General features: G+C 55.8%; 1 protein-coding gene across 2 annotated transcripts in view; it reads right to left on the bottom strand.

The window, feature by feature from the left end:
* Positions 1-208: 208 nt before the first annotated feature.
* The window catches only part of WHRN (whirlin), a 57,283-nt gene continuing 44,740 nt past the window's right edge, over positions 209-12,751 (bottom strand). Inside the window, exons 7-13 of one of the 2 annotated variants that reach the window (XM_064468639.1) lie at positions 12,355-12,567; positions 10,476-10,508; positions 5,267-5,338; positions 4,280-4,877; positions 2,417-2,595; positions 1,622-1,744; positions 209-978 (exon numbers count right to left, since the gene is read on the bottom strand). In XM_064468639.1, coding sequence (XP_064324709.1) covers positions 796-978; positions 1,622-1,744; positions 2,417-2,595; positions 4,280-4,877; positions 5,267-5,338; positions 10,476-10,508; positions 12,355-12,567 — 1,401 coding nt within the window. In that variant the 3' untranslated portion in view covers positions 209-795. The remainder of the gene's footprint in view (positions 979-1,621; positions 1,745-2,416; positions 2,596-4,279; positions 4,878-5,266; positions 5,339-10,475; positions 10,509-12,354; positions 12,568-12,751) is intronic. The other variant, XM_064468640.1, reaches the window with a different exon arrangement.

Here is a 12,751-nt window from a genome sequence, read left to right as displayed (position 1 = left end):
GATGAGATGGGGGTCGGGATGGGATGGGATGGGGATGGGGCACCGGCACCCCCGGGACGGCCCTGGCAGGGGCTGGGGATCCCGCAGATGGGGCAGTTGTGCCCGTTGCCCACCACCACCCGCCCTGCGGTGCTGGGGTGCCCCGTAGGCACCCCCGCCCCTTGCCTTCCTACCCCCCCGCCCCCATGAAACCCCCACAAACCCAGCCTTTTCCTAACCCCATAGATTTATTGAAAAATTAAAAGCACAAGCTCTGTATATATAAATACGACGACATTGCCAGCAATTTACAAGGCCTCCGGTTGCGCTCTCTGCATCCATCACCCGTGGCACCCACCTGGGCATGGGGGCGAGCACCCGCAGGGACAGCGACCACCCAAAAACCCCTCCAGCCTGAGCCACGGGCCCACCTTGCTCCGCGTGTGGCACTCAAATGACAGTGGGGGACACCCAGACCTCCGCCGTCCTCCTGCCTCGCTCCCCAGCCTGGCCAAGGGGGAGTGGGTATCCCTAAAGGGCAGCCCTCACCCCCACCCCAGCGAGGACAGGGATGACGATTTTAGGGGACGTGCACTGATTCCTGCCCACTCTCAGCTTGCCCTACCCAAGCAGTGGGAGTCTGCGGTGGGTGGGGGGACATTTGGGGATGAGCTGGGGGTGTCTGTACGTGCGGGGTTGCACAGGGGGGACGAGGGCCCTGCGTGGTTGGATGCTGCTTTCACACCTCAGCGTTGCTTTTCATCCCTGTTTGGGTGCTCCCGTCCCAAGCCACTCTCCAAAAACCCATTCACATTCCTAAAGGGCGACGTTGAATTCTGTGACCAAGAAATCAATGTAGTCCTTTTCCTTCAGCTTAAAGGCTTCAGCGATGATGCGGGCGGCTTCCCGATGCTCTTTGCCCCGTAGTCCCGTGCCGTTCACTTCCAAAATGACATGGCCCACCTTGAGCTTCCCGCAGTTGTGAGCTGAGCCTCCGCGCTGCGGGAGAGAGGTGGTCAGCTCATGGTCCCACCTCTCCAGGCTCACGTCAGGGATGAAATACAGGCAGTTTTGGGAAAATATGAAATATTTCACATTTTGGAAAGAGGGGATGGATTTGGCTTCCCTCCTGCTTGCTCCTGGAGCACAGCACCAGCTGGGATGGCCAAGAATAACCAAGGCAAAATCAGCTCTGCTTTTCTTTTGCTGTAAATAACTTGAATTTTGCCCCAAGTAAACAGCAGAGGAAATAGCGCGGGGAGACAGCTCTCCAGGGCTCCGTTCCCTGGCTATCATCCACCACTTCCTCTCCCCCAGTCCTCTATCTAAGCAGCAAAAGGGGGTTTCCAGACATCTGGAGACACCAGCCAAGCTTTGGGGCTGCCCAGGCTCTCTCTGAAATGTTTGCAGCAAATCCTTGGCTCCCAGGATTTGCTTCATGGTATGGGATCACCCACAGGACACAAACGCAATCCTCAGCAAACCCCCCCCCCACCAGCAGAATGATGTTACTGATGTTTGGGGAGATGCAGGGCTATAGAGAGGGAAAGCACACCTCCAAAACCCTCCTGAGGGGCTTTCCTGATGTCCAGTGTGGAGAGAGATGGGATGTGCATTGAGTTCTTTCCATTCTCAGCCCTACCTGGATGGTGACGATGCGGGGCAGCGGCTGCCGCGTGTTTGCTCCACCCTCGATGGCGATCCCCAAGGTCGGTGCGCTCTTGGACACTCGGATCAAACACGACGTGGGCTCCAGGAGCCCCGGCTGCGGGGAGAGACGGCAGCGCTGCCGAGGGAGGCTAGGCACCGTCTGCCTGCTGCGCTCCCTCAGCCAGGGCCCCACGGCAGTTAGGTTCACCCACGGCAGGCTTCCATGGGAGAGAGACCGACACGCTGCCTGCAGTTGCTGACTCCTGACATCCAGGATCCCAACTGTGTGCCAGTCGGGAAAGGCTTGGGGAGGAGCAGAGCAGCTCTGGGACTGCCTGCCTACACCCCTCAACCTTGCCATCATCAGAAATTCTCCAATTTAGTTCCAATACCTGATGCCACCTTCCCTTCTGGGCCACCGGTGGCTTCACTCATGGGGCACTGCCCTGCAGCTGTCCCCTCAGAGCCAGGGACTCTGCCATGGCCCAAGTAGCTGCTTGTCAGAGCTGGGAGGGACCAGATTTAGCCAGGGTGGAGTGAAGCAGCCCTACAGTGCCCCTCTCAGACCCTCCTGGCTCCCTTCCCCACAGCTCAGCCCGCCAGCGAGCCAACCCAGCTCATTAAACAAGAGGATAAATAACCCGTGGAAGCACAAAAGAGGGGCTGCTGCCCACAGGCAGAGGGAGCAGAACTGAGGCAGCCAGGAGCAGTGCTGCCCCTTGGCAGCCCTGGGTGCCCACCTCCCACGAAAGGCAGCACCCCGAGGCTCCTGGGCACCCAGCCTCACCGGCTTGGAGGCCCCTTCTGCCACCCCCTCGCTCCTCGCGGCCTCCTTGAGGCTTCGGCTTTTCCCAGGGACCGGCTGCCGGCTCTTGTCCTTGCCGCTCATCTCGACCTCCCCGATGTCCACCCCGCTGTCCTCGCTGAGGGTCTGCCCACTGTCCGACAGCTGGGAGAGCGTGGAGGCTGGGGAGAAACGAGGGCTGTTAGAGGTCGGGCAGCGCGGCTCTGCGGCCAGCCAAGCACCCACAGGGCCACATGCCAGAGGGAGGATGTCTCACCCGCTCCCAGGGCTGGGCAGGTTCCCTGGGATTTAGACCTGGACTTCAGGATGGGGTTCCCAAGCAGACCCCTCCCGAAGAGCAGAGCTGGGCACAGGGAGCAGCGAGGAACAAGTGGCCTCAAACACAGGTCTAGGATCCAACCCGGATCCCGAACTGGGATGGAGGGAGAGGGTAATGAGTTCAGCGATCCCGCTGGAGACAAGTTTGAGCCAGCCCATGCTCAGCACCAGGGTCTGGGAGGCGATGGGGTCAGACCCAAGCAAAAAGGAGCTGCCTCCCCTTTGAGGATGGAGGCTCCGAGTGCAGGTAGGGACTCGGCCTCTGGAAATGAGCGCCAGGAGAACGGTACGAGAGCGCCTGCAGAGAGGGCTGAAGGTCTGGGGAATGGGCTCTTTCCCTTGGGAGGGTCGGGGTGTCGCTGCTGACCCCCCGCGGGCAGGACGGTGCCAGAGGCGGCTCTCCAGCCCCTCGCCCGTTCCCCTGGCGTTCGCGCCCTGCAGTGGAAGGACGGTGCCACGGGAGGGCGACAAGGCCACTCGCATGGGGTCCCAGGAGCCCCAGGCACACAGGGCATTTCCGGGGGGGGCTCGGAGGGCACCCCCAGCCCCAAACGGGTCTCAGCCGAAAGCTGAGCCCACCCTCCTGGGCACCCTCGGGGCTCCAGGACCACCCTTCCCACTCCCGCCGGACCGCAGCCAGTTGCGCGGGACCCACGGAGCGCAGCACGCTCCTCCCTCACTTCCACTCCTTTTTTCCAGGGATATGCTCAGGATAAAGCTGACTCCCAAGCTCAGTGTGGGCACAATTAGACTTTTTTTTGTCCAGAATCTGGAGTTAATAGGGAAAATCCCAGAACTGCTTTTTTTTTTTTTTTTTTCCTTTTAAAACTCCACTGGAAGCCGATTTTATGAACTAATGCAGCAAAGCCCACACAAGAGAGAAGTTGCAATCAACTGCCTAACAGAGCTTGGTCTTTAAGTAAAGGTCAGCCTGAATTGCACTGGAAACCCATGGAGGCTTTGGAGAGCGTGCTGAATGCCGATGGGGAGCTGGGTGCCGCGGGCCTCACAGATTTTCCAGCGTTGCCAAAACCCAGGGCTGATGGCTTTGTCTCAGAGAATAATACCACTACTGCTGGTAGTATTGTGGAGGGATTTCTGTATTTCCTGGATTTTAACTTGTGGGTTTTTTTTGCCATGATACTTCAAGCTGTTTTCTGAATTGAAAACTCATCTGTGGAAAAAAGCAAACCAACCCACAGCTACCAAACAGCAGCACGTTGCTGCACCACTCCAGGCTCCGTGGCTTTTACCCCACTCTGCTGACCTGGAGTTTGAACCAAAATGGCACCATTTCCCCCTGTGACTCCTCGTTGGCATGTGCTGGCAGCCCACATCCCCAGTGGGAAGGGGGAAGCCCTGCAACCAAGCCCTCACACGCAGCGAGGACCTGCAGCCTGACGCAGGTCTTGCCCTTCCAATGCCCTCCCCCAGCTCCTGCCCTTGAGATCTGTCTCCTGTCCTGTTCCTCAAGGAACACCCCAGAGAGGGGTTTTTTCACCCCATGGCTGATAAGGCGACACCCACCTCTGGCCTGGGGCAAGGGCCTCACTTCATTGACGTCGGGCTCGCTGTTGGGTTGGTGCACCTCCACCATGATGAAATGCTGGTTGGCCACGGCCTGCGGGCTGCCCTTGTCCGGTGGAGGGGGTGCCGGGTGGGGCGGGGGAGGAGGAGGGGATGGGGAAGGGGGTCTCTGAAGCCCCCCGGCTGCGGGGCCCTCCGGGGGAGGGCTCTTCAACCTCGTTGGGGACTGGACCCTGGGGAAGGGACCGATGGGGTGCTGGCTGACCAAGGAGAGCTGGGCATCCATTTGCCTCCTGGAGCTGTGCAGGGCCGGGGAAATGGTAGCATAGATAGCGCTAGGGGCAGACTCCTCGGTGGATGTGGTAGCAGTGGAGGTCATGCTGACCGTGTCCTTCTCGGGGTGGCTAGGAGGGGGTGTGGGGTTTCGGGGGGCCACGAAGAAGAGGCCTGACTGAGAGGACTCGGAGGAAGGGCGCTTGGGCTTCTCCTTCCCTGGGTTCCTGTGCTGGGCAGCAGAGGGGTCCAGCATCTGAGGGGCTGAAGGAGGAGGCGGAGGCTTGAAGTTGGGTGGTTCGTCTGGGAAGGAGGAGAGATCATCCTGCCAAACCAAGAGCAGAAGCCTTTAGGACACCATGCTCAGCTGCAAGAATTGCCCCAGGCCCACAGCCACTGGCACCTGCCTTCTCGCACTGACCATGGCGAAATGAGCTGATTTACACAGAAAGGCCTTTCTGACCTTATTGGCAACAACGACTCAAAAATGAGGACGATTGGAGGACAAACTACCCAACTTTTGCTTTGGTTCACACAAATGCTACTCTTATTTAAAAAGACAGAAACCTTCCTAACCAGTCTGGTTAATTTGCTGCAGTGACATCCATGGGGAGGTGAGGTAGCAAAGAGCTACAGAAGCTGTGGCAAAACTCGGTATCACCAATTTGCCTCCAGCTCCCACCCGAGGTACAGCAGCACGGTGCAGTGTCTTACCAGGGAGATGTCCGGCAGGGTGTTGATGCTACTCTGGTGGCCGTCTCCACCTCCCTCCAATTCTGACGTGTTCTGATAGGGCAAAGAAGGAAGAGGAAACCAGGTCACAGCAGCAAGGAGCAACCACCACAGCGCCAGCATGCTGGGGAACATGTAGAGTGACACATGGCATTGCCCAAACGCCCCACGCAAGGCCAGTCTTTCACCCAAAGGTTTTGGTTTCCTGGGAGGTTCCCTAGAGATTCACACATACGAGCAAAGCAACTTGATTGGGAAACAGACTCTCCCAAGCTAAGAAGCGTGCTCAAAGCATGCTCTGAACCTGACCCACCAGGGCAATTCCCTCTGCAGCAGAGGAGTGTGCTCCTCTTAACCCAAATCTCAGCTCCTCTGCTTAATTTAGAAGGAGGGGAGGAACCAGCTCTGAGGGCCACAGGTTCAATACCTGGATCTTTCCTGGGAGAAGGGCAATGAAAAGGTTTAAAACTTCCCTCCCTTGCAAACCACAGCAGTTGGTTTCAGGTGCAAAGAGAAGCTGCTGCCACTGTCTTCCCTTTATGAGTCAAAACGTCGTTAAAAAATGTCACAACATAGCTCTGAACACATCACAGCTCCAGAAATCAAGAAGGGCTTCGGGAATCTGTCAGTCTGCACAGGGGCAGCTGTCAGTCAGGATAGACCCAAGGAGAGGACGTTGGATAGAGTCAAGCAGAGCAAACAGGCACCCTGGCTAAGCAACAGCAGGGATGGCACAACTGGGGGTTTGCAGCGGAGGCTGGGTGCGGAGCTCTGCCCTGGCAAGCCATGCCTGGCCTGGCCCTGAATGGGGATGAACCCAGCTGGTCCCAAGCCTAAGCCCAGAGCTGTGGTTGTGCTGCTGGCTTTGCCCCAGGCAGGCACCAGGTACAGCCCTGGGGGGTGCTCTGCCGGGTGCACAGCCCCAGCTCCGCCTGGCTCCCCTGCAAGGCCCTGTAAGAGCAAACTCAGGCTCAGCCCCCCTCTCCCACAGTAACTCCTGATCTGGAGAAGTGGCTGCTGCTGCTCAGAAAGGGTGTACTTTGTTTCCATCACATTCACAGAGATGTTTGTGTGTTTGTGCTGCCATGGGTAGGGTACAGTTTGTGTTTAACTGTGTGTTATTTATTACAGAGTAAACAACTGATTAGTTGAAATGCTGGTGCGTCTGCATTTCCCCCATCTGCTGGAGGCTGCTGCTGCGCCTGTAAGACGTTAGCGTCCCAAAATAGACATGGGAGACAATTAAAAGCATTAGAGATGCAGCAAACCACTGATGGAAAGTGCTTTTATCTCCATGGCTTCAGAAGGAACCCTGGAGAATGAGAACTAAAAGAAATGGCTTGTTGAGAGACCGACAGGGAAAGTATTAGCTTGCGAAACCACTCCTTCCTATGACGAGGGCTGATTTCACCATCAATTAATCCAACGTAAAAGCAGGTGGCTTTTGAAAGAGAAGCATCCCCTACCCCTTCTTGGGTTACCGACAGTGTGACAAGCCAGGGCAGAGGACAGACTAGGCTGAAGCACATGGCAGCAGCAACAGAAAGAACATACCAGCTAGACCTGGCATGCCACAGGTCTGTGCAAATCCTAGCACTGGAATGAAGGATGGGGTGATACCGTATGGCTGAGGCTGGAAGAAGAGGCAGGCAGGGCTATTTCAAAAGCAACCTGCCTTCACATTGATTAAAATGATCATGAACTGCTCCGGGCTGTGCACACATTAGCAATAGGACTTCAGATTTGATTGAAGTGCCAATGAATTTAAAAGCTCGAGTGCCATCACGTCCCTGTGTGACGCCAAGGAGCCGAGATGCTCAGCCAGACAAAACGCAGCGCTGGGGAAACTGCACCAAACTGCACCGGCGTGCTCGCCGCAGAGCTCCCTCCTTTTGCTGGTTTCCTCTAACAAGAAAGCTGCTCTGCAGAAAGCTTCCCAAGCATCACCCCCCCTGCACCAGCCCACCTCCAAATGCTGCTCAGAGCCTTTAATCCAGCCCAACGGCTGCGTACACAAGGAAAGGAGCCAAGGCGGAGATGATGGCATTTCAGCACCAGCCTGGCCATATTTGGGAGGATCTCAGCTGTGTCCCTAACTCTTCCCTCTCCAGCCCTGCCTCTGCCAGCCTCAACCAGCCTCCAAGAGTTCAGTGAGCTCTTGGCAACTGCACGAGGACCAGACCCCTGTGATGTGAGCGGGAGCAGCTTGACGTCAAGCAGTCATAGTTACATTGCTACTAAGAAGAGCAGTGCCCAGTGCCCCCCTAAAATCTGCCAGTGCCATCTCCCCCAGTCCTCCCACCAAACTGTGCCCGTCACCACAACACCAAGCCCATCCCAGAGCACATCGTGTGCCATGTCCCAGCCCAGGCCTCATAGCTAGGACCAGTCTGCACTGAGACCTGAATCCTCCTGGCAAACGGAGGGTGGGCACGGCGAGCTGCACCCACTGCCCTCCCCGCCAGCCCAGCGAGATGGGCCTAATACTGTCGCCCCGGCTCTGCTCGCCCTGAACAGCCAGGGACACTAATACTGCTCATCTTCTTCAGGGCGCTTTTTTCTGCTGAAGTGTGCAAGCAGGAGATTTGCCTTTCCCCAAGCTTAGTACTTGAGGGGCAAAAGCAATTAGATAAAAATTTCTCTGGGCCATAAAATGTAATGGCTTTTAAGCTAAGCATATTTGCTTCCAGGAATTGGCTATTTTAAGACTGTGCTTTCCTGGATTTCCCTTGAAAGGCCCATCGAAGCCACACACCACTGCTCTGAAAAATGAGTATTAATTGAGGAGGCTGATCCCTCCTACCGATTCTCTGCTCCTTTACCCCATCTATTTTCTAGTTACTTATAGAAACTGGAGGCCAGGCGAGGCCCTTCCAGCCCCTCTGCAGGGTGTAGATGGAGAACTTTGGTCCTTCCTATATGCAGAGTCCATGGCAGGAGCAGTGGAGCTGGAGAGCATCTTTCAGACAGGCAGCCAGTTGCCATTCGCAGCTTAAGTGGTGGAGAAACTGCCACCTCCCTGGGGAATACAACCCAACCTTTAATTAACCTCACAGCTCCAAATGAGTCCCTTATTTTCCAGTTACTGCTAACGAGAGATTTGCAAAGCTACTCAGCCTGACTCCCGCAGGGTTTAAATTTTGAACAACTGTGCCAGCCTGAGAATAAGCCCAGCTTTCCTCCTCTCTCCCCTTCCCTCTCTCACCCCAGAACGCACCCGCAGGGCTGGAGGAGCCCCAGAGCCCCTGGCCCTGCCCCAGCCCGACACAGATCTTTCCCACTTCGGGGGCTCTGAGGGTGAAGCAATGACACCCACGCAGTGGCTTCACTCTCTCTCTGTCCTCATCACCTGAGAGGATCGTGCCAAGCACATGGGATGTCTGTGCCTGTCCTGGAGGAGGTCAGAGGACAGCTGGGAGCTGCAGCAGCTCTGTAACAGTGGACATAGGTGAGGAAGACGTCCCCCATTTCTTTGCTTTTGTTCTGCTCTCCCTCTGGGGACATAGAGATCATCTGCCAGCTGCCAAAGAGGCTGTGGGCTCTTGTGCTTGAGATTCACCTTCCAGAGAAAGGAACAGCTCAGTGCCATCCTCTCCTTACTTATACTTGTTCTGAAACAGATACCAAAGATAGACAGGGGCTAGCAACTCAACTGGGTTACTGCACTGGGCCCAATCCTGCAGCTTCAGGGAGCTGGGAGCAAGTCAGTGCCTGTGGAATCAGGCCCTGGCAGGAGACGACACCTTTGGATGGCAGCATCTTTGCTCCAAGGCAGTGGAGAAGAAAAGTGAAATCAACAGGGATTTCAATTCCTTAATCCTAACAGCGAGGGCTGGGGCAGGAGGCAGGGACAAAGGACATGCTAGACTGCCTTGCTTATAAGCAATTAGAAATTCATACTGCTCTGATCAGACAAGCTGCATCTGATCATTGCATTCTACAGTTAACCTCTGCTTTGCAGGACTCATCTTGAGATCCAAGATTTACAAGAGGTGATAGTGTCACTTAAGACAGGCAGACACACATCATCTGTGGGGGGCATCATCAAACATGGCTTTGTCTCATTTCCAAGTATCCTCAAGCACCCCATAACAGAATCATTTTTCCATGGCAGGTCCTGATCAGCCTCATACTGGTTATTTTTGGCGTAAGTTCACCCACTGACCCATGGAGAGCTGATGAGATGGGGGGCCTGGTCTAGTGTCACTGCCTTTGGTCATGAAGCCAAAGAAATCTGTGTCCCATGGTTCAGGATGCCTGCGATAAACTCAATCTGGGATCACTACAGCTATTGTCTTCTAGATAAGTGCCATTCCCAGAGGGCTATGGCTTTTGGGCTAGGTTCACAGCTACCAGAAGTCCTCTCTCCCACAGCAGTACTAGCAGCTCTCAGCTCCACCACTTGCTCTGTGTGTTCAACCCGCTGACCCCTGTGAATTCCTCCCAGGCAAGGAGGAGGGAATGGGCTCTGCACCGAGGCACTAGCCTGCAGCTCTTCTCAGCCTCCTCCCAACCAAGAGCTCTGTTATGACAGAGGGATTTCTGAGGCTCTCCCCACATCCATGCCTAGCCCCTCTAAAGTCTGTGTGAGGATTTCTCCAAGGCTGAACTTCCACAACGTGAGTATGCCAACCCCTCCTGCAGTGGAGCACAGATTTTTTGCAGACCCAAGGCCCCTAAGGAAAATTCTCCCCACCCCTGAGGATGCGTGACGGGATGTGACCAGCCTACTGGTGTTTAGCCAGGGTGACCACACAGCAAGACAGCACAGCAGCAGTAGAGCAGGCAACAAGGCAGAAAGAGAAGTCCGAAGTCCATCAGGCATCAACGCTGCTGGTCCTTCTAAAACACCAGCCCTGGGCTGTCAGTGGCACTCAGGCCTTTAGTGCAAGCAGGACAGTGACACCAGCTGGGTTTGGTTCAAGGTTGAGTCTTGTCTGCACTGCAGCACCTAGGCCTGCAGCCGTGCTGCTGAGCTGGGGAAAGGGACTCTGGAACGGTTCATCAGAGGCACAGGAAGAAAAGGCGGAGATGGGTGAAACGAGGCAGCTGTTCACGTGGCCGAGTCGCATGCTGGCCCCCGGACAGCCAGTACCCCGCCTCCCTCCCGACGCACATTCGCACGCACTCTCAACCCCTCTACTATGGCAACCACAGTACTCGAGCTCCCCGTCTTGCTGACAGCCCCTACCTCCATCAGGTCTATTAGCCACAAGAGCCGCTCCTGGGGACGTGCGAGGGGAAAAGCAGATTAAAACAAGCATAAAAGCGAAAACATAACATCAGGGAGGATGCAGAACAAATGAGCGAGACAAGCAAATCCCAGCACAATGCATCCCTCCTCCCCCAAAACCCACCCTGCAGAATCGACATCCAGCTGCATCCAGCGCTGAATGCGAAGGCTCAAATGAGCCTCTCCTGCGAGAGGTGCCAGGGAGGGCAACAGCAGCAGGGGCTCAGGGGAGAGGAAGCAGCTAGGGAGCTCTGCCCCTCTTCTCTCTCTCCTGCTAACTGAGATAAGCACCCATTCACCACGAGCCAGTGCTCTTTGCTCAGAAGTTGTTTTAGCAAGCACTGGTGGTAAACATCTCGAGCATTCCTGTTCCCACCACCTGAGGCAGAGCTCAGAGGGGTGTGTGTCCTCATGCCCATGCAGAGAGGTGCCACACTGCCAGGGAGGACCTGCAGCGTGACCGAGGGACACATGTTCTCAACGGAAGCTCTTAAAACAGGGCCTGCCAGATGGTGCCACTCTCTTCTCTATGCCAGAAGAGCACCGCAGTCTCCCTCGCTGACCTCTGGGCCCGTGTGCCAGCTGGGGCTGGGCCATCGCTCACACACCAGGCCAAACAGCCACGCTTGGCACAGGGCGTCACGAATCAGGAGGGAGAGCACGGCGCACCCAAAGCGAGTGGTACAGCCCCAGGCACAGGGATAGCATGGGAACAGGGTGTCACGCTCAGAGCGCAAGCCCTGGCAGACCTGTGTTAGCCCTCTGATACTTCGGAAAACTTTTCCCCAGCGAGCCTTCAGAGAGCAGCACAAAGCTCACTTCATTTATCCTGATCCAGAAAGGATCTCACTGTAATCCATCCTGAACAGAGCAGATGGCTTCCCTATGGGTGTTTGTGAAGTCAACAGGACAAAAGCACAGCTCTGATGCTCTGAAACTCTCTGAGGCCTCTTGGGAGGCTGGACCAAAGTGTGTAGGCAGGCACAGCCCCAGGAAAGCCCCCCGCCTCCCTCCTCTGCCGGCTGCCTTGCCTGGGCGCTCTGCAACACAATCCCACTTGCCCCAGCCGTGAGCTGGCTTGCTTGCTGTGGAACTCACGGAAAGCCCACCGTCATCTGTTCTTTTCACGAAGGTTTTAATTCCCAAGGTTGCTAAAGCATTTATGACAAAAGGCATTTTATGGCTAGGAAATTAATTTCAGGGCTGTGTGCCTGTACATGCTGAGGTGATTACAATAACTTAATTAGCTGGTGTGTGCAACGAAGGACTGGCAGAAAGACATGGGAGCACTGCCACTTAATGCTGGAGAGTGGGCAGGGGCTGGGACAGTGGGCAGCTGGCCTGGCCACTGTTGTCCCCACTGGGATGGGGAGCAGGCAGCCAGTGTCTTTAAGGTGATGATTTAAAAGCGACAGCCAGAGCTGATGAACAGAGGCAGGCATGGTGTGGCAGCAACAAGCCACGGAGACTTCTGTGTGGATGCAGCTCACATTGCACTGTGGAGGTCCTGGAAGGGAAGCAGGCTTCCTCCCTCACTGGGGACAAAGTGACTCTTAGCACTAGGCCCAGCCTCCATGCAGAGGATAGTGGCATCTCAGTCTCAGGGGCACAGAGATACCAAGCATGTGTCACACCATCACATTATTACACCTACAAATCATGCTACTGCACTCGGTCCGTAAGGAAAAAAAAGCTTTGGGGGAATCCACCGGGGAAGCAGACTGTATAGGGTTTCTTGCGGGGTGAAATGCCTTTATAGCGCTCCAGGGAAGTGAGTTTGTTGTAGGGCTGCCAGGAGTAGGTGTTGAAAGAGAAAGAACAGCCAGGAGGAACTTACCCGGGCTGAGCTGACAGTTGTGGCAGTGAAGTGGCTGCTGGAGGAAGAGACAGTGTCGCTGTAGGACATCATAGAGTAGGAGTCAGTGCCGATGCTGGGCCCTGAGGGCTGTCGAGCCTTCATGGACTCGATCTCTCTCTTCAGCACCAGGTTGTCGAAGCGGTCGAGGTCTTGCGGGGAGATCACACCCCGCACCTCTGAAAGCAGTGAGAACTGGGCCAGGCAGACAAACAACCAAAGAGAGGTTGGGGCACGACCATATTTCCAGGTAGGTGAAGACCCATCCTCCCACACTGTTCATCAGTGGCAATGAGATGTACTGGCAGGTAATGCATGAGGAGGTTTGGTCCTAAACTTCACCAGAAGCTCCTCTGCCACTGAACACCAGCCTGTATCC

Source organism: Phalacrocorax carbo, chromosome 18, assembly GCF_963921805.1.
Source record: "Phalacrocorax carbo chromosome 18, bPhaCar2.1, whole genome shotgun sequence".
Classification (NCBI taxonomy): domain Eukaryota; kingdom Metazoa; phylum Chordata; class Aves; order Suliformes; family Phalacrocoracidae; genus Phalacrocorax; species Phalacrocorax carbo.
The sequence above is the reverse complement of the archived record's forward strand: the minus strand, read 5'-3'. Positions and strand labels throughout refer to the sequence as shown.